This window comes from Asterias rubens, chromosome 7 (assembly GCF_902459465.1).
Source record: "Asterias rubens chromosome 7, eAstRub1.3, whole genome shotgun sequence".
NCBI lineage: Eukaryota > Metazoa > Echinodermata > Asteroidea > Forcipulatida > Asteriidae > Asterias > Asterias rubens.
In genome coordinates, this window is record NC_047068.1 from 15,702,855 (window position 1) to 15,723,699 (window position 20,845).

Below are 20,845 nucleotides of genomic sequence, written 5' to 3' on the forward strand. Positions count from 1 at the left end.
GTCTCGAAATCAAATTCATGGAAAATTACTTCTTTCTCAAAAACTATAGCACTTCAGAGGGAGCCGTTTCTCACAATGTTTTATACCATCAACCTCTCCCCATTACTAGTCACCAAGAAAGGTTTTATGCTAATGATTATTTTGAGTAATTACCAATAGTGTCCACTACCTTTAAGAACACCTACCTTTAAGAACACCTCGTTAGTTCACTGGCTAGTTCAGTGTTAAAAGGCATCCCTATTTCATTTAAAATATTGACTAGTAAAAAAGCTGGCAGACTAGTGGAAATGACAAGCTTACTGGTCCTGCTGGCCAGTCACTAAAAAAAGTTTAGTCCTTGGGAACGTTTCTTCGCTCCTGGAACATGCTGCACTTTCGCGATGCTCCCTTAAATCCTTCTTGATCTACAGTTAATCTTGTAATCCTTAAATCATTGTCTTGTAAGACGCCACCTGTAGATCCCCTCTCAACCTGTCGGCCTCCAGCTGCCTGAAGTATTCTGTGTCTTCATCTTGGTACATCTGCTCTTGGACGTCTCGGATCTCCTGCTCCATCTTCCGTCTCATGTCCCTCTTCATCCTCTCCATCACCTTCAAGATGGAATCACAACATTATTAATGATAATTTAATTTTGGGTTGAATGCAGAACAAAGAAAATTTACTATAGTGGGTCTCGAACCAGTGACTTTCGGAAATGTGCCAGCGCTCAAACTATCTAGCCCTATGTTGGCGGTCTCCCTATTTTGTCAATACCTTGTTGGGGTGCTAGTCAGAAGCCATTCCACCGTTAACTGCCTTGCCAGGGATCACACCAAAAGTGAAAAGTTACATCAAAATTACAAACAATGTTTGAGAGTGTAATGTCATATGCAAGGGGTTCATAATAAACAAAACAGCTAAGAAGCAAAGAGAACGACAACTCACCTTTGTCTGTGCCGTGTCTCTGACCTGCAGCTCGTATCTCTCAGTAGCGATGGCTTCAGCTAGCATACTAAACTGGTTACGATAGCTAGAGAGTGCATCGCTAAGGAAATTTATCGTTTGAAGTGCCTCATGCCTTGGTTACTGGACCCCCATCAAATGTTATCAGAAACTTTGCATCATAAAGGTTCAACCATTTAATATTAATAATAATAACAGGCCAGCCGTCGATTTCACAAAACTCTTCCTAACTTAAGACTAATCTGAGGACTTAGGACGAGTCCCAACCCTGCACTGTAGCATGCAGACCTTAAGACTAATCCTAAGTTAGTAAGTTAGGAAGAGTTACTCGTCCTAACTCTTTGTGAAATCGACGGCTGGAATTTCATCTTTGAAAGGGCAAGGCCATTTTCATTTTGCAAAGGGTACTTCCATTGGAGAATCTTAAAGACAATGATAACTTTTTGAAGGGGCACCAAGGCCAAGACCAGGCTAAATGAAGGCCATGGTATCCGTGTCCTGTGTGTAAATCCAGACCTGTAATAACAAGTTCCTATATAGGGGCATTTCACAATAAACCGTATCAATCGCTTTACATAGTGCCCTGGTCATTGGACCAATAACATTCCTACAATCTTTCTCAGCTACCTGGCGAGTATACAGCCCTGGGCTGCTGTGGCGCTTCAAAGGCTTTTTCCTACACAATACCAACCTCTACCCTCGCAGGTACCCCATTTATACCAGGTACCCCATTTATACACCACTGAGTGAATAGAAGTAATTATAGTAGTAACAAGTGTCGTGATCGCAATTCCCAACCCACACTGCTGTAATGCTGATTATTTTCAAAAAGGATACTAATTTTCCAGCGAGTCTATCTCGTCCTGCTGTCTTCGGGATGACTCTTCTCGCTTTTCCCGGGCGTAGTTTCTCAAGTCATGGATTCGAGCTTTCTGGATTTTCAGACCGTCCTCAAAGAGTCGCTTAAAGATCTGACAGAGAAAATGACTCGATATAAACCACCATGGAAGCTGACTGGGTATACTTAAAAATAATTAATACCAAAGACAAATTTACTAAAGCGAGGTTTGAATCAATGACCTCAAGATTAATGTGCCGGTGCTCTACCATCTGAGCCGCACCCTTAGTTGGTGGTTTCCCTATTTTGTCCATGTATCAAATAATGATATATGTGACCAGCTCTGTGAAAATGAGTCAGATGTAGGCAATTTCAGGAATTGAGTTATATGCATGGCTGGAAAGAACACATCAGCAGCAGTAATTTGGTATGTGTCTAAGCTTTGGGGTGTATCGCGTTGCTGAGTTACTCCCGTTTGAAATTAGCCACTACACCCTTTTTTGTGAAAAACGAATTACAAGTAAAATGATATTTTAAACTATCATTGTGTGCAAAAGGATACAAATTAGACATAAGTATGATCACAAAATTGTTGTATTCATAGCTTTATTGCCTAAAAGTAAGTGTTCTAAAGGTTAACCATGCAACTAAAGATTTTCAAAAGTAAAAAAAATAAAATAAAAAAATAAAATTATACTACTTTTTCCACATAAGTCATAGTCTTATACATACCTACCAATAAGGTAGAGAGACAGAAACATTCTTATAAAGGTTTTTGAACAACGGCGCATTTAGCAGCCACTGCCAAAGACATCGGGGCAAACCCCTTAGCTATAAGTACAACTGGGTTCTTTTGAGTGCATTACACAACACGGGACGTACAACCCATCCAAAGGATACAACAATAATGGTTTGTGTCTGCTAAAGGACACATGTGTAACGACCTGGACTCAAAGCCACACTCTGCTCATTAGAAACACCAGAGCTCAAGTCCGGCGTTCGAAACCGCTCGGTCACGACACGCCACATCTCTTGAATCGTTGCGATACCCGCTGTTAAATAGGATTCAAACTGCCTCAAGCTACCTTGCAAGCTCAGTGGTCTAGTTGGTAAGACACTGCTCTATAATTGCAAAGGTTGTGGGTTCGAATCTCACCCTAGTTATATGCCTGTGATTTCTTTTACAGGACTCTGGAAAGTACTGAGTATACAGTGCTAACACACATCGATGTATGGGGAAAGTACTGAGTATACAGTGCAGACACACATCGATGTATGGGGAAAGTACTGAGTATACAGTGCTGACACACATCGGTGTATGGGGAAAGTACTGAGTATACAGTGCTAACACACATCGGTGTATGGGGAAAGTACTGAGTATACAGTGCTAACACACATCGGTGTATGGGGAAAGTACTGAGTATACAGTGCTGACACACATCGGTGTATGGGGAAAGTACTGAGTATACAGTGATAACACACATCGGTGTATGGGGAAAGTACTGAGTATACAGTGCTACCACACATCGGTGTATGGGGAAAGTACTGAGTATACAGTGCTAACACACATCGGTGTATGGGGAAAGTACTGAGTATACAGTGCTGACACACATCGGTGTATGGGGAAAGTACTGAGTATACAGTGCTGACACACATCGGTGTATGGGGAAAGTACTGAGTATACAGTGCTAACACACATCGGTGTAAGGGGAAAGTACTGAGTATACAGTGCTAACACACATCGGTGTATGGGGAAAGTACTGAGTATACAGTGCTAACACACATCGGTGTATGGGGAAAGTACTGAGTATACAGTGCTAACACACATCGGTGTAAGGGGAAAGTACTGAGTATACAGTGCTAACACACATCGGTGTATGGGGAAAGTACTGAGTATACAGTGCTGACACACATCGGTGTATGGGGAAAGTACTGAGTATACAGTGCTGACACACATCGGTGTATGGGGAAAGTACTGAGTATACAGTGCTAACACACATCGGTGTATGGGGAAAGTACTGAGTATACAGTGCTAACACACATCGGTGTATGGGGAAAGTACTGAGTATACAGTGCTAACACACCTCGGTGTATGGGGAAAGTACTGAGTATACAGTGCTGACACACATCGGTGTATGGGGAAAGTACTGAGTATACAGTGCTAACACACATCGGTGTATGGGGAAAGTACTGAGTATACAGTGCTGACACACATCGGTGTATGGGGAAAGTACTGAGTATACAGTGCTAACACACATCGGTGTATGGGGAAAGTACTGAGTATACAGTGCTAACACACATCGGTGTATGGGGAAAGTACTGAGTATACAGTGCTACCACACATCGGTGTATGGGGAAAGTACTGAGTATACAGTGCTAACACACATCGGTGTATGGGGAAAGTACTGAGTATACAGTGCTAACACACATCGGTGTATGGGGAAAGTACTGAGTATACAGTGTTGACACACATCGGTGTATGGGGAAAGTACTGAGTATACAGTGCTAACACACATCGGTGTATGGGGAAAGTACTGAGTATACAGTGCTGACACACATCGGTGTATGGGGAAAGTACTGAGTATACAGTGCTAACACACATCGGTGTATGGGGAAAGTACTGAGTATACAGTGCTAACACACATCGGTGTATGGGGAAAGTACTGAGTATACAGTGCTAACACACATCGGTGTATGGGGAAAGTACTGAGTATACAGTGCTAACACACATCGGTGTATGGGGAAAGTACTGAGTATACAGTGCTAACACACATCGGTGTATGGGGAAAGTACTGAGTATACAGTGCTACCACACATCGGTGTATGGGGAAAGTACTGAGTATACAGTGCTAACACACATCGGTGTATGGGGAAAGTACTGAGTATACAGTGCTAACACACATCGGTGTATGGGGAAAGTACTGAGTATACAGTGCTAACACACATCGGTGTATGGGGAAAGTACTGAGTATACAGTGCTAACACACATCGGTGTATGGGGAAAGTACTGAGTATACAGTGCTAACACACATCGGTGTATGGGGAAAGTACTGAGTATACAGTGCTAACACACATCGGTGTATGGGGAAAGTACTGAGTATACAGTGCTGACACACATCGGTGTATGGGGAAAGTACTGAGTATACAGTGCTAACGTACATCGGTGTATGGGGAAAGTACTGAGTATACAGTGCTGACACACATCGGTGTATGGGGAAAGTACTGAGTATACAGTGCTAACACACATCGGTGTATGGGGAAAGTACTGAGTATACAGTACTGACACACATCGGTGTATGGGGAAAGTACTGAGTATACAGTGCTAACACACATCGGTGTATGGGGAAAGTACTGAGTATACAGTGCTGACACACATCGGTGTATGGGGAAAGTACTGAGTATACAGTGCTACCACACATCGGTGTATGGGAAAAGTACTGAGTATACAGTGCTAACACACATCGGTGTATGGGGAAAGTACTGAGTATACAGTGCTAACACACATCGGTGTATGGGGAAAGTACTGAGTATACAGTGCTAACACACATCGGTGTATGGGGAAAGTACTGAGTATACAGTGCTAACACACATCGGTGTATGGGGAAAGTACTGAGTATACAGTGCTAACACACATCGGTGTATGGGGAAAGTACTGAGTATACAGTGCTAACACACATCGGTGTATGGGGAAAGTACTGAGTATACAGTGCTAACACACATCGGTGTATGGGGAAAGTACTGAGTATACAGTGCTAACACACATCGATGTAAGGGTAAAACCAAAAATAATTCACTCTATCTTTGTTATTATTTAATAAAACAAAAAATAAAATTGATCTGACCTGCTCTTCTCGAGTCTTTCTCTTCATCATCCGTGATTTAGAACGAAGGCGGAATTCCTCGTAGTAGCGACGGGCTCGGGCGTTGACCTGTCGCTGTTCCTGTACCTTGGTCTGGACGGCTCGGTCTTTGGCTTGCGTCTCCTTGATCTCTCTCTGCATGATGTGAAGAGGGTGTGGGTTCAATAATAAATAATACAAGCATTTATAAAGCGCATTTTCCCAAATGGTTACAATTGGCTGAGGCAGTAACTCCAGAGAGGAAACAATTGAGTCCCAATTTAAGTTTCAGAGTTTCAAAATTAAAAATACACTAATACAACCTTGTTTGCAAAAAGCAATATGGTTTAAACACATGTTTTCACCGCCAGAGGGATTGAAAGCTAATAGATAAATGAAAATCAGCCAAGCTGACACTGTCGGCTTCACCAGTGATGCCGACAAATTATTATATTTTGTCCTGTTCCTGTTCCATTTTTTTTTTTTTTTTTTCAAAAACATTAAACTTCTGTGGGGGTCATTTCGCTCCTCTAGCTCTCGCACTCGCTATGCCACTGGGCCTATGTTTGCAAAAAGATATAAAAAAGTTTATCACGAAAACAGCACACTTCACGCACTGACCATTCTCTGGTTGTGTCCGAGCTCCTTCTTCATGATCCGCAGAAGGACGTCTTGGCGCTTCTCCGCCTCCTCCATCTAGACCAAGACAATAACAGAAATTGGGTTTGTAACTTTTCTGTTACAGTAAGCACGAAAACTTGCTTACCATTAATGGCAGTGGACACTATTGGTAATTACTCAAAATAATTATTAGCATAAAACCTTACTTGGTAACGAGTAATGGGGAGAGGTTGGTAGTATAAAACATTGTGAGAAACGGCTCCCTCTGAAGTGGAGTAGTTTTCGAGAAAAAAGTATTTTTCATGAATTTGATTTCGAGACCTCAGATTTACAATTTGAGGTCTCGAAATCAAGCATCTGAAAGCACACAACTTCGTGTGACAAGGGTGTTACTATTTCATTCGTATCTCGCAACTTTGACGACCAATTAAGCTCAAATTTTCACAGTTTGTTATTGTGTGCATATATTTAGATACACAAATTGGGAAGACTGGTCTTTGACAATTACCAATAGTGTCCAGTGTCTTTAAGCTGCGCTAAGAAATTGGGCCATGGGGTAGGGGTTCTGCTTGGGGGTTGAGAGCTTGAGGGATGGCTTTTACCTTGAGCTGTGTCTTGGTCTTCTTGTATTGCTGGTCAATCCCCATCTTGGTAAGCTGCTCCATCTGTCTCATCTGCTTAGCCCACATATCATGAGCCGTCTGAGGTGAGACGTGGAGGAATGGAAACTCCTGCATGACGGTCGGCAACATCTCATCCTCACCGATGCTTACTGAGGGGGAAGAGGCAAAGAAAGACAACAAGATTACACCAGGGCCCAATTTCATAAAGCCTGTAAGCACAACAACTTGCTAAGCACCGAAAACTGGGTCCAATAGACCGATTGCGCTGACAATGTTTACATGAGATCACGTGACCTATAGTGGGTATAGAAAAACTCAGCTACACAGTTAAGACATTGGAAGACTCGTACCAATGGACCATAATTGGCTGTATTTTCCAATAAATAACACTATAAACACTATGAATAACAATATAACTAAAAACGGAGTCCTTTTTATAAGTTGAATATTGTTACATTGATTTAAATCACATTATGCTGTTTGATGTTCCCAGTATTCTACAACAAAAGAGGTTTCTTTTGAGAGTATGGTTAGAATATGTAAATTACTGAGGTTTGAGCGAGCTCACGCGCTGTGGATTTTGCGTTGTGCACGACGTGAAGTTGGGCTGTGATAAGGGAGATCACGAAGTTGTCCTACTCATAGCTGACAGCTACCCCTTCTAATCAAATATTTTGAGGGTGAACATGAAGGGATTCGCAGCTTCATAATGAGATTTTTATTAAAAATATTGGCAGCAAAATCATTAAAATGAGGGCAATGTTAAACCACACTTTCCATGCACAAACACATGACATCGTGTGAAAATTCTCTTGAAATTTCCTATTTGGTGGAACTGTGTTTACCCATTACTGCCATTGTTCAGCCACCGGTAAGGTCTCATGTTACAAACTCCAGAATATTCTTCAGTGATTTAGAGAATTTGGTCCTTTTTGAGCCAAAAACTGTGACAGTAATCATGCCTTTTTATCGCACGTTTATATGCAGTACGCTGTGTTTGTTTACATCCAATACCCACTATAGGTCACGTGGCGCACGGAGCGCAATCGGTCTATTTCATAGAGCCGCTTAAACTAGTTAGGAAGTTGGAACCTGCTGGGTGATGTTCCATTGCACAAGACTCAAGGGTCAGGACCCAGATTCCTGGCTTTCCTTACCGCCAAACTCTATTGCATGCAACCATCCTTCTCATAACCTGCCCACATTGAAACCTCAGAAATAAAAACATCAGTTTTACGAGTTCACAGATGGTGACACAAGAAGTCATGCGAGTAAAGGTCATTACATGAGTGACATGGACTGTGTACACATGAAAAATTCCCTGCTAAACAGTAAAATACACTTGATATAAGCGTGGAATTCCCTGCTTCTGTAAGTGCCGATTCTTTGCTTATGGTAAGCAGAGGTGGGCGTGCAATCTGGCCCTGGTACACAAACACATGAGCCAGAAATTCCTGCTAACCTGTGAAGTACACTTAAAGGAGGGATCCCCCACCAACCGTAGCAACGATTGTTTGGTATCTAAAGGGTTAATAGATGTATCAATTGAATCCGTGCTTAACAAATAAATTGACTGAGTACTTACATCTCTTGTGCCGATGCATGGTGGGACTTGATGAGGCACTTCTCTTGCGTTTGGAACTCGGAGCCTTGGATCTGGAACGGGAAAGCCTGTCTGTTGTGACCTTGGCTGTAAAGAGTAGAAACACAGAGTGGAGTGTCAAATATTGAAGAAGAAATAATTAGCAATGAGGAGATCAACTTTGATATTAACAAATCAATTCAACTCAATTCAGATACACATTTTCTCTTTTTTGGGATGGTAAACGAGGAGTACACAAAATGAACATTAACGAACACACATTGTATTTTTGACATCCCTGTGGAGACATTGTTTTTTTTCCTTTATTCACAGAGTTAAGAGAGCAAAATCATGAGGAAAAAACCAGCAATAAAAGTCACATGTGAAAAGTTCAGCTGAATACAGAGTCTAACAGCAAAAGCCTTTTTAACTTACTGTTGTATTTAGTGGCTGGCTGGTACTTGCTTGTCTTGGGACCGCTGAAAACCTTCTTGTATTCAGCATCCTGCAAAAAGATTCAACAGTTTCATGATTGCATAACGAATCTCAAAATCTGAGATATATTGTAACAGATACAGGGGTTAATCGAAATTAAATGTTGATTCATGGCCTTCTTGTGAAGGCCCGAAGAACATAAATGAGAACGATACAAATGCACACCCTTGGTTGGTTGAATGAGCATGGGCGTATTCTGCGTGGAGCATTTCAACCAATCGGGCGCTCGCATTTTTATCGTTATCGTTTTCGTTATCGTTTTCGTTCTCGTTATCGGGCCTGTGTGACCAGGCCTTTAGTCATTTCAACCAATCGAGGGCGTGCATTTTTAACCTTATCATTTTCGTGATCGTTTTCGTTATCGTTTTCGTTCTCGTTATCGGGGCCTGTGTGACCAGGCCTTCAGTCATAAAATAGCATTGCAAAAGAAATTAGTTTTTAAAGGAAACTGTCCAGTGAGGACATTCTGCATTTTGCTACTCTCTTTGGTTTTTGTTTCAAATCTAATGTTTCTTGCTTTTAAATTTTTATTGTTCCTTTTGTATAAATATTTTGCTGTACTTTTATATTTTGAGGAGCAGATTTGAACAAACCAGTAATGATAATAATACTTACTTGTTTATCTAAGACACTCTTATTTCTATTTATCTGTTTCTTCAGTCCACTCTTGGCTTCTTGGAGATTACTTTCATAGACGTAACGAAGAACCTTAGAAAAGAAGAGAGACGACAATTGAAAATAAGACTGTAGTCTGGCCTCATACTAATTACAAGTTGCATGGGAGCGAACCAACGCAACTCTACTCACATACAGCCTTAGCTGGGATTCGATCCAGGGCCACATTGGTGATAGGCGAGCGCTTTACGCACTACCCACCCATGTCGACCCCAAAACAGTCACAGTGAGTTATCAACTGTGTTGAAGCCACAGTGTCCGGTGCAGGACTAACAAATTTCGCCCAGCACTATGAGCAAAATACATTGCGCTGCCCAGCACAGGTTTCCCCCAGATTGCACTTCAGCAATGATGGCCCCATATCTAATCATGAATAATGTTGCTGAATCTCTCGCTCTTGGTGGACTATTAATTAGATTTAGAGCCCACCACTCAAATTGGTCTAGCTACAGCACTGGTTATAAACAACAGGAACGAGAAAGTACTTTACCTCTTTCTGCCTGGATTGTTTTCTGTTCTCCTTGTTGAGTTTCTTCCTGATTCTTCCCATCGGTCCGGTAGCGTCTGCCTCAAGAGCCTCTTCGAATCTCACTCTGTGACTGCGACTACTCGGCACAGGCAGCAGCACACTCTTGGGTCTCTGAGGAGGATGTCGCCGCTGCGTTGCTGTTTTCGAGCGCTGAGATCGCGGTCTAAGATCGTACTGTTTGCTGCTCGGTTCCCGGATTGGTTGGTCCCTGGTGGTGCTTCTCGGGGGAAGGTATTTGCGGTCGTCATGGATGGGGGATGTTGGATAGCTGGTACCCAGTCGCTGGTAATCTACAGCACTGTCACTGCACTGAGATAAGACGTCAATATCCGAGTCTTGTTCGCTGTCACTGCTTTCATGCCTGTTAATGAGGGAGAATCAATACAGTGCCAAATAAACAAATTATTTTGACCTGAAATCCTTTTTGGAGGGAAAATTTATCTTTTTTTCAGGGAACCCCGGAAATTTTTAACCCAAACTAACTTTGTTCATTGACTGCATCTGTTCTCTTTTGGAGAATTTCCAAGCTCAAGTTTGTCACTAAAACACAGTTGGAATATCAATTGAAACAAATGAGTGATAAGTGGCGTTTGAAGTTTTGCAGAGCTTGTATGGACAATAATTATTGGTTTTTTTTTTAACTATAAAGAGTAAACTTGTGGGTAAAATCATGTGTTAAATCTCCTTAGTAGGAGTGTCAGCTCTAAAAGGGCCTGTGAGGTCTCAACGTTTCGAGCAGTATACTCTGCTCGTCTTTAGGAGGAAGTTCATCTCTAGGAGAAAAGAGAAAGCTCTCCTGAATACGAGCAGAGTATACTCTTTGAAACTACACCCGTTCTTTTCAGAGCCAACACTCTAACAAAAGAGATTCCACATATGGTTGTACCGCAAGTTCTAAATGAGTAATGTTAGAAAATTACAGGGATTGAGAGCAAGGGGTGGTGGGTGCTCTAGAAAAACTTACCTATCATGAGATGTGTAAGGGCCGAGGATCTCCCGAAAGAAGGATCTGTGTGAACTGTCTCTGATGTCGTCTTCAAAAGCCACTCGCCTTGGCCGGGGTGGTAAGATGGGCTCCTAAGATGCACAATCAAAAGATACTGTGGTTTGATGATGGTATAACAATGTCAAGAAGGGCTCTAAATGTCAAATTGAGTTTTGAGATGCACTCACTTTCTGATAGATAGAGTCTTCATGAAAGCGGGGGAAAAGGTTACAAAGTTTCTAACATCGTTAAAGGGAAACTATACCTTTGGTTTTTGGAACCCTTCTCTTAGCGATAAATGTAACTGGTTTATGTGCATTACACAATGCAAAGAACCCACAGCTTTAAGTCCCATCTGAAGGACCAAGTAGTAATGGATATGTGTCTCGATAGATGAATTGCACATGTCGCCATTGACCAACATCTTCAAGGAAAAACAATGGAACTTGCAGGCGTGTATGCACACCGAGCGCATACCTCTCTGCCAAAGATAGCCTTTATGTACATTTTATCAATAATTCCGGCTAATGCAAGGGGTCTATCAAGGACACAAGTGTCAAGACCAGGGGCCAATTTCATAGAGCTGCTTAAGCACAGAATTTGCTTAAGCACGAAAAAACTTGCTTATTTTACACATGTTACTGGCCAAAATTCCATGCCACGTACATTGCTTGTGACTGGTATTTAACTGCTGTTTACTTAGCATAATAATTGAGTGGAGTCTTGGCAAGGATTTATTTAGCTTACTCAAATGTTGTGCTTAAGCAGCTCTATGAAATTGGGCCCACCAGGACCCAAACCCACCCTCTGCTGATTAAAAACACCAGAACTTGAGCTTGACTGCTCATCCACGACATGGCCTCTTACCTCTTCTCGTCTTGATGCACTCCGTCTCCAAACCTCCTCAGCATCATCCATGAAGACGTTGCCTTGTTGTCTGGATGGTGGGTGTGACTGCTGTCTGGAGGATGTGCCACCCCTGAGAGAGGCACTGCTCGTGGGTCTACGCTGAGCCGGAGCAGGGTAGGTGGAGTGGAGTGTGGCTGGGTAGCGCTGCCTCGGTCTGTAGTCCGATGAGGTGGGGAGGTCTGTATCCCGGGCCGCAAGACGCTCACGCCACACAGAACCTTCTCAGGAGATAACATAGACAAAAATCTAGTGGTAAGACATCTGCTCTAGCAATGTAAAGGTCGTTGGTTTAAATCCCACCCAAGTTGTCTGCCTGTCAGGATACAAAGATTGCTTAATACACATTGATGTAAGGGTAAAAAAACAAAATATTCCTGAAATATTTTTTTTAATTCATGAGGTGCTCACCTCTGTACTCTTCTCTCTCTCCGATTCCCGTCGATGGAGAGCTACCCGCTGATGATGTCCCCCCAGACACTGGGGGTCTTGAGAGGGTGGCATGTGGGGGAGACTTTGGGGGACCTGTGCTGGTGGAGGGCTTGCTGCCTACTGGTGGGGAAACAAATGCAGTTAGGTATACGAAATTTTAAGCTATAGAGATGCTATGCAACAACAACGCTTAACGATTTGTCTCAGCAAAAAAAAATAATAATAACCAAGAACCACATTTTTACTGCCAACAAGATTCTTTCAAGCAACATTTTATCTCTCTGTTGAACTATGAACCCATTTGTAAAAGGTCAAAACACTTTCAAGGAATAAAATAGAACACTGTACCCCCGTCTTTACAGTCAAAAAACCACAAGCTGTAGTGGGGTTGCATACAAACCGAAACATATAACATATTGCAGGGGTTTGAAACAAATGTACTGTATTTGTAGGGTATTAAAATAAGAAACGTTTCACCAAAAAAAGGGAAGTCTATTAAAAAAAAACGGGTTTGCAGTAAATCCATGTGAAAATCTCCTTTTGGCTTTGGTTCTGAAAAGAACCAGCCTTTAACGATCGACTCAATGCTTTTATCAGTATGCTCTGATCGTCTTAAGGAGAATGCTGGACTCTTGTTGCTAGATGCTGCTTATCAGGGGATATCAATCATTCTCCATGGTTAGTGTCTGGGGCTAACATTCTAAAGAAGAGGAAGGTCTCATTTTTATTTGTACTGTGGGCTTTCATTTAACCTTTTTTTGTAATGGATTTTAATGTTTACCTTTTCCCGGTTATGGTTGAACAATTAGTTGGCTTGAACGTTTAACCGGTTAAACGTCCCAACCCTATGTAATATCTTATTCTGACTTCTTGTTTTTACTCAATTACCTGGAGGATGATAATGATGATGGGTGTGTATATGGTGCTGTCGACTTCCCTCTCTTAGGCTCCCTAGCAGGCTGTCAGTAGCCCCGTAAGCATCACTGGCTGGTCTGTCCTTAGTAAAGGCTGGTCTTGGTCTCAGACCAAGGCTATCAAACTCATTAAGCGGCTGGTGGTCGGAGACTACATGAGTAGTAGGTGGGGGCTTGGGCCAGGAGACTGATGAGAATGAACTGCCGGACAAATCCTACACAAAATGTACAACATTCAGGGAGATATTTGGAATTTATATAGAAATTAATATATGGATCTAAGTTTCTGCAATCAGGTAGATCTTTGAATGTTTTCATCAGAACATGGTAGGATCGTCAGTCTCCTGATGATGACTAGAGCAAGCTAGTCGAAACGTTAAGACAAATTTTAAGAACGGACTCCGCGGCAGTACAGTTAATCATGAACCTATAAGTTAAAGCAGTAGTCCCAGCCTATTTCTATACCATCCGCCCTGGTAATAGTTAAAAAGCAGGACAGTTCTTTTCAGAACTGAGAAGTCTCCCAAGCCCCGAACATCTGCTCTGCGGTAGTAGATGAAAGCAAGACAGTTCTCTAAAGAACAAACTCTACCTGGCAAGTAGATACACACATGGTGTTACCGCAAACCAAATATACATGGTAGGATTGGTTTGCTTTCAGGGAACTTTCTGCAGAACCAGGGAGAATTTGACAGGCCTGATGTGCAACCAAGAACCCAGAACCAACAATCCATAACCTATACAAGAAATATAAACCAAGAAACATGAACAAGAACCAAGACCAAAGAATCCGGAACCAAGAACCAAGAAACATAAATAAGAATTGAGAACAAGAAACGAGCCCCAAAACAAGAACCAAGAACACGAACCGAGAACCAAGAAAAAGAACAGATAACAAGAACCAAAAGCCAAGAATCACCTACCTGTAGAGTAAGATCCTCTTTCTGTCTGCTTGGGGATCTAGTGGTCGAGTCAACAACCCCTGAAGCTGTGGGGCTTGACGGCAAGGTTTTCCTTGGTCTGTCATCAGAGTCAGGGATGTAACCGATCCTCTTTGATGGCTGGACATCTGGCATGTCTCTTGAGGAATCTCTAACTGAGATTGCTCCTGGAAAATGGAATGGAGGTATGAAGACAAATTATTTTGATGGGAGAGAATTACTCAAATGATAAATGCATGATAAAATGTGTGAACAAATTTTGCCTGAAAATCCAGCGAGCTAGCTTAGTTTGTAGAGTACCAACACAGTGGAGGTCACAGGGTTCAAATAGCGCTGTAGTCATTTTGTTCTCACAGAGTTTATTGTGATGTATACAGTCAGTTTCAGTTGTGATTTAGTACTTGATATTTAATAAATAACAATTTTGTTTTTTTTAATCGTCACGTATTTCATTTCATGTTCCTGTCAACATCTATGTTTGGGATGGAGAATAAGCCTAGATCATCTGGTTAAAGACCACATATCTAATCTGCAGTTCTAAGACACTAATTTTTCACAAGAAGAGCAACAGAGCTTTGAGAATAAATTACAAACAAGTCAGATTAGAGTAATGGTCACGGTCTTAAACTGCCATTTAAATTCGACCATTTCCTAATTTGATTCTAGTCTTGTAAAATAAAGTCTTGTGGAATTTTACCCAAGTTCGGGTCCCAGAACTAAACTCTCCTATGCTCCTCACCTGAGGTTTGAATGTCTCGCTGAGGGAAGTCTCGCTGAGGGATGTCTCGTTGAGGGACGTCCCGTGACGAGGCATCTTTCGTACCAAGCTTGATGAGCTCAGCTGTGGAGTCGCCTTCTGACTGGCTGTTAGGCTGGCTTAAGTGTTTTGATATGTCACTAATGGTGTGGCTTTCGTAGGGCCTGCCAATTAAAAAAAAAAATGTAGAGTAAAACCACCATCATCAGTGTTTCACTAAAACTTCATTATGTTGAATTATAATGTTCACTTCTTAAAGCCATTATACACTTTCGGAACAGAAAAAAAAAAGTTCACAGATTTACAAATAACTTACAGGGTTTACAGAAGGTAATGGTAAAAGACTTCTCTTGAAATATATTATTCCATGAAATGCTTTACTTTTTGATAAAACATTAAAACAATTATCAACTCTCGACAACGAGAATTATGGATTATAGTAAACACATGTCATGACACGGCGAAACGTGCGGAAACAAGGGTGGGTTTTCCCGTTATTTTCTCCCGACTCCGATGACCGATTGAGTCTAAATTTTCACAGGTTTGTTATTTTATATATAAGTTGTGATACACAAAGTGTGGGCCTTTGGACAATACTGTTTACCGAAAGTGTCAAATGGCTTTAACAATCACTATTAATAATATATTTGATTTATATAGCGCCTAATATAAAGTTATCTCGAGGCGCTTTAGAAATAACTCAAATAAACAACCTGTTAAAATGATTAACACACAAGCAAGTTAGTTAATGCTTTATAGACTGAAAGAGGTGGGTTTTCTTCTTCAGTACAGGAAAGCAATATTTTAGAGAGAGAGAGAGAACAAATGGAAATCTTTGCCAGACTAAAAACATGTTTTAATTTCACCATATTTTCTCAAATAGTACAATCAAAATGGTCAGATAGAGATCTTTAAAGGGAAGGTACACGTTTGGTAATTACTCAAAACAAATATTAACATAAAAACTGACTTGCTAATGATCATTGGGGAGCTGTTGAATAGTATAAAACATCATTATCTTGCAACTTCGATGACCAATTGAACCCAAGTTTTCACAGGCTCGTTATTTTATGATTATGATGGGATACACCAAGTGAGAAGATTGGTCTTTGACAATTACCAATAGTGTACCTTCCCTTTTATACTCAATGTTGGATGAATAAGAGTACAATAGTACAGCAGAATATTATTATGAGGTGAAATCTCAACTGTTCCATTTCAAGAGAAGCACAGTGAACATTCATAACATTGCTTTGCAGACATTTGTGGCTCAAGGAGCTCATAACTGTTCCAATCTCATCAGCAATTGCAAGGGATAATAATGTTGGAAGCGCTTTAAGACGCCCTTCAGGTGTGATAAGCGCTACATAAAAACTATTTAATTATTATTATTTACAAACTATCTGTGTTTCTTTAAATGTACCTTTCATATGCATTAGATGGTGGTCCGTAATAATTGTCTTTCCCGCCTCTGTGTCCGAACTCTTCCCTCAAGACGTCCGTGATGGCAGATACCGTCCCCCTTGTCATTGTATCTGGGTCGACGAGATCACCATCTAAGATCAATTAAATGCGGGCATGCAAATTATTTCACAGTCTTGTGACAGAGACGCTGCTATAAGTCTTTAGTAACAGACGTCTTTGGAACGTGGGTTTTGATACCTGGTATTGGTAAATATAGTATGCACATAAAGCAGTCACTTTTTTGAGCCAATCAGCGTTATTTTTCAGCATATCCCTACAAGGGGTTAGTTATCGATGCGCTGCCCCTGGCAATGAGGCTGGGAACGTGGTGGTTAAAACTTTAAACTGACAACCCTTTCTCCCGGCAAACCTTCAAAGTCGGTCGCCGATCCTTCACTGTCAATCCCTCCCATGATGTAGTCCATGACGCCCAGTAGAATCTCCAGTAGGTACTGCATGGCGACTCGATCCCCCTCAACGACAGCCCGACCGTCGATGTGAGACAGATCACAGTGGAGTACCTTGTCCCCCAGGTGGTCAACGACCAACTGGACATTGTGGATCTCATCTTCTTTAGTGATTGGCACGTAGGATATACCTGATGAGTGAGAAAGAACATCAAGAACAATTAAGATCATGAACCCTCTTGGTAAGACACTGCTCTGGAATTGCAATGGTCATGGGATCAAATCCCAGTCGAGTAATATGCCTGTGATTTTGTTCACATAACTCAGGAAGGTACTGAGTATACAGTGCTTACACACATCGGTGTACATGGGCAAAACCAAAATTGATATGAACCCTATGGTTACCAAACAATATTGATTGGGAGTTGAACAAAGACAAATTAACTAGGGGCGGCACTTAAACCAATGTCCTCTGGATTAACAGCCGGCGCTCTACCAAATTGAGCTATCTAGCCCTTTGTTGGCCGTCTCCCTATTTTGTCAATATCTTTGTCGCTGCTTCCAAGGTTGTAACGTAAACTTGATTCAATGTGATTGGAATAATCTGAATGATAATAGTATAATTGTTTTACCTTGCAAAGGATCACCCAGAATACCTTCGCAGAGTGCAACAAAGATAGATGACGTGCATTCTGAAAGGTCATTGACCGGTGGCAAGTTGACTCGCTTCAGTAGCTCATTAGCGATGGCAGTGTCATCTGGAAAATAAAAAGTACAATCATCATTTAACCATTTTGTGAGACGACATGTCTCATTGACAACTTTTCAGAGAGAATATTTATATTTAACGAAAATCTTGTTTATAAAGAGCTAATTCATTTTTTTGTTATAGTTGTAATTATTCTGTGGAGAATGCCGACAGTGACTGATAAATAGACCTTTAGCACGGTGCAGCCATCTTGAATTTCTCCCATTGATGTCAGTGTTACCAAACTGAGGCTGGAAGAACAAAGAAAGTCTGGTTCCTATTTTCAAAATGATTATTAGCATTCATTGTTGTTATCCGATACGAGGATCATGACCCTGATGGAGGCAACATGATAAAGGTCTATAATTTGACCTGAGGAACCATGTTCACGTTGCAATAAGGCCTTGGCTCAATTTCATAGAGCTGCTTAAGCAAAAACGTCCATGCTTTAGTAACATCAGAATACCGTCCAAGACTTCAGTCAATTATTATGCTAAGTAAACAACATCTTTATACCAGTCACAAGCAAAGTAAATGGCATGAAATTTTGGCCCGTAACATGTGTAAAATAAGTGAGCTTTTTTTCGTGCTTAGCCATGGAATTGGCCCCTGGAATTTTACAGAGGCCACAGTCTTTGTTGCCTTGGTCTTGGCCTTGGTGTCCCTTTAAATGTTTCCCATTAACTTTTTAAGATTTTCAGATGAAAGTGCCCTTTTCTTAAATGGAAATGGCCTTGCCATCCCTAAGATAAAATTCCAGGCATGTGCAATCACAAGGTTGTGGGTTTAATTCCAAAAAGCATCCAGCTAACTGCTGATTTCACAAATGACTAGAATAAGTATATATTGTCGTCTAGTTACTAAATCACAAGTTTATGATTTGTCTGATTCATAATCATAGACGTTAAACCAAAGTTTGGAAATACTATCTAAACAAACAAACAAACAACAAACTCTAAAAAAAAAGTTTCAGAAATGATGTTACCTTTAGAGGTGTCACTCCCCATGGAGTAATTTGTTGCATAATCCCTGGACATGGTTGTGTTGTTTCCATCAGTTAAACATGTCTGCAAATAAAATGGTTTATGTCAAATTCGGAATCCAGCTGCCATTTTTACACTAATTAAGCCCCAAATAGTATTTTAAAAAATACAAAATACATTTATTTTACCAAAAAAATTGTAAATCTACAAAATTTTACAAATTAAATGAATGAAAATGGTTTTCAATATAAATGAAAGTGCTCAGTCTTCATCGCTATGTGACTGGCAGCATGATTACTGATTACCCCAAATTAGTACCAAAGTCAGCTTGAACCTGAGTCAACTTTGTACCCAAGTCAACTTGAACGGTCTACATTTTTCTTCTAGAATTGATTTCCTACACACACAAAAGGACTTAAAGAAAGTAGTTTTTTACCTGTCGATGAACCAATTATTGTTATTTTTATGAGGGACTTTTATAAAGTAATATTTGCGATAACGTAACCCTCTGCCGACGGCAGGATGATTACGTTATCGCAACTAATAAAGTAGGCCTAAGTACTTGTCAAAAGTGCGTATGATGACTTAGTTCAAGTACGAATTGACATTGACCTGGGTTGACTTTGGGTATTATGTATAATGACTTGAGACGAGATAACCTGGGACCAGGGTAAAAATTACTCATAGAACTATGATGTTCGTTCTGCTATCGTCGAACCTCATCCATAGTTCTACTAGCATGATAGTTGCGATAACGTAACCCTCCTGCCGACGGCGTATGTTATCGCAACTACTAGCATGACTAGTACTACTAGTACAGTAGTAGGAGTAGTGCGAATTGATTCGGGCCGGGTACAAGACAACTTGGGTACACAAGTTGAATTGGGTACGCGACATTCCAATTTCCAATTGATTAAGTTGAGTTTTAATTACTATGTATGTAAATTTATTGACATTGAATTGATTAGTGGGAAAACATGGAAAACAGAGTCAATCTTGAGAGAAATTTAAAAAAAACTTTTATTAATTAAAATAAAAGAAAGAACTATGCAATAAATTTATTCTATCCATCATCATGGAATTTATCTTCAATCATAATGATACAATTACAATACATTGACTCGAGATTTGCATGAAGAGTTGAATGAATGAAAGGATGGGAATAAACATGATGATTGATGGATTAATGATAACGTTGTTTACCTACTCTCCGGCTCTCATGTTTGTAATCTTGTCACTTATTATTACTTAATGCATGTCAATGTCATTCGATCATCAAAATACAAAAACGACTGAGTCAGGGTTCTAAAAAAGTTAATTTTGTTTAATTTCTAAATATACACGACAGACATTTGGACACCACCATGCGACCAGCATCATCAACGTGGGAGTGTCGTGTGGGAGTGTCGTGGCCGAGCGGTTAAGAGCACTGAATTCAAACTCTGGTGTTTCTGATCAGCCGAGTGTGGGTTTGAATCCCCAGCCGTAACACTTGTGTCCTTAAATTTAAGCAAGACACAAAACCATTGCTTTGTCCTTCGGATGGGACGTAAAGCCGTTGGTCCCATTTGTTGTGTAAAAGCATGTAAAAGAACCCAGGCAGTGCACAAAAAGTTAAGGGGTTCGCCCCGGTGTTCCTGGCTGGATTGGCAGCATATTGCGCCACAGCACCTTGTAAACCATAACAATGCCTTTTCAATGGGCCGGATGGTGCTTAAAATAAGGTCTTATTTTATAGCTCAAAATTCGCCCACTCCTTCCTTGCAGTAATAATACCTGGCGCTTTGTATCCTTTTGCAAAAGGCGCGTTATAAATACGGTTATTATTATTATTATTATTATTATTATTATTATTATGATTATTACTGTTATTATTATTAAAACCACGGTTAGTTGCGATAACGTAACCCTGCGTCGGAAGGACTCGGATCGGAGGGTGGGTACGTTATCGCAACTAAACCACGGTGAACTTTGACGTTTGTAAAGTGGCACAAGAAACTGTTGATATGAAGTTCCCGTTATTACGGGTATAATTTACGCCAATTATGAAATTACATATGGACACACAAAATGTTTACTTACCGATTTTAAAACTAATATTTACCGAACAGTAGACGATTCAAACAAACCGCGGCCATGTTTGATTATCAATTACGCTTCTATT

The 20,845-nt window shown here is 40.8% G+C and overlaps 1 protein-coding gene across 2 annotated transcripts; it reads right to left on the bottom strand.

Moving 5' to 3' along the window:
* Positions 1–98: 98 nt before the first annotated feature.
* LOC117292174 (centrosomal protein of 95 kDa-like) lies at positions 99–20,830 on the bottom strand. 2 transcript variants are annotated; one of them, XM_033774112.1, is made up of 21 exons: positions 20,764–20,830; positions 18,684–18,765; positions 17,583–17,708; positions 16,914–17,141; positions 16,503–16,635; positions 15,062–15,243; positions 14,305–14,489; positions 13,356–13,596; positions 12,447–12,587; positions 11,997–12,256; positions 11,109–11,221; positions 10,106–10,505; positions 9,556–9,648; positions 8,881–8,950; positions 8,449–8,553; positions 6,843–7,012; positions 6,241–6,315; positions 5,623–5,775; positions 1,780–1,913; positions 925–1,009; positions 99–590 (listed from the first exon to the last, which is right to left on the bottom strand). In XM_033774112.1, the coding sequence occupies exons 2-21, from the start codon at positions 18,733–18,735 to the stop codon at positions 426–428; spliced, it is 3,111 nt and encodes a 1,036-aa protein (XP_033630003.1). In that variant the 5' UTR covers positions 18,736–18,765; positions 20,764–20,830; the 3' UTR covers positions 99–425. The 2 variants fall into 2 exon arrangements, with proteins under 2 accessions (XP_033630003.1, XP_033630004.1); XM_033774113.1 differs by having other exon boundaries at positions 426–590; positions 12,447–12,584.
* Between the last annotated feature and the right edge of the window lie 15 nt (positions 20,831–20,845).

Excerpts from the sequence above, each read along its gene's own strand:
- LOC117292174 (XM_033774112.1), bottom strand. The coding sequence starts at position 18,735 with ATGTCCAGGGATTATGCAACAAATTACTCCATGGGGAGTGACACCTCT. Across the intron at positions 13,597-14,304 it reads AAGAGGATCTTACTCTACAG|GATTTGTCCGGCAGTTCATT; the intron begins GTAGGTGATTCT and ends CATTTTGTGTAG. Across the intron at positions 11,222-11,996 it reads GTGCATCAAGACGAGAAGAG|GAGCCCATCTTACCACCCCG; the intron begins GTAAGAGGCCAT and ends TGTGCATCTTAG.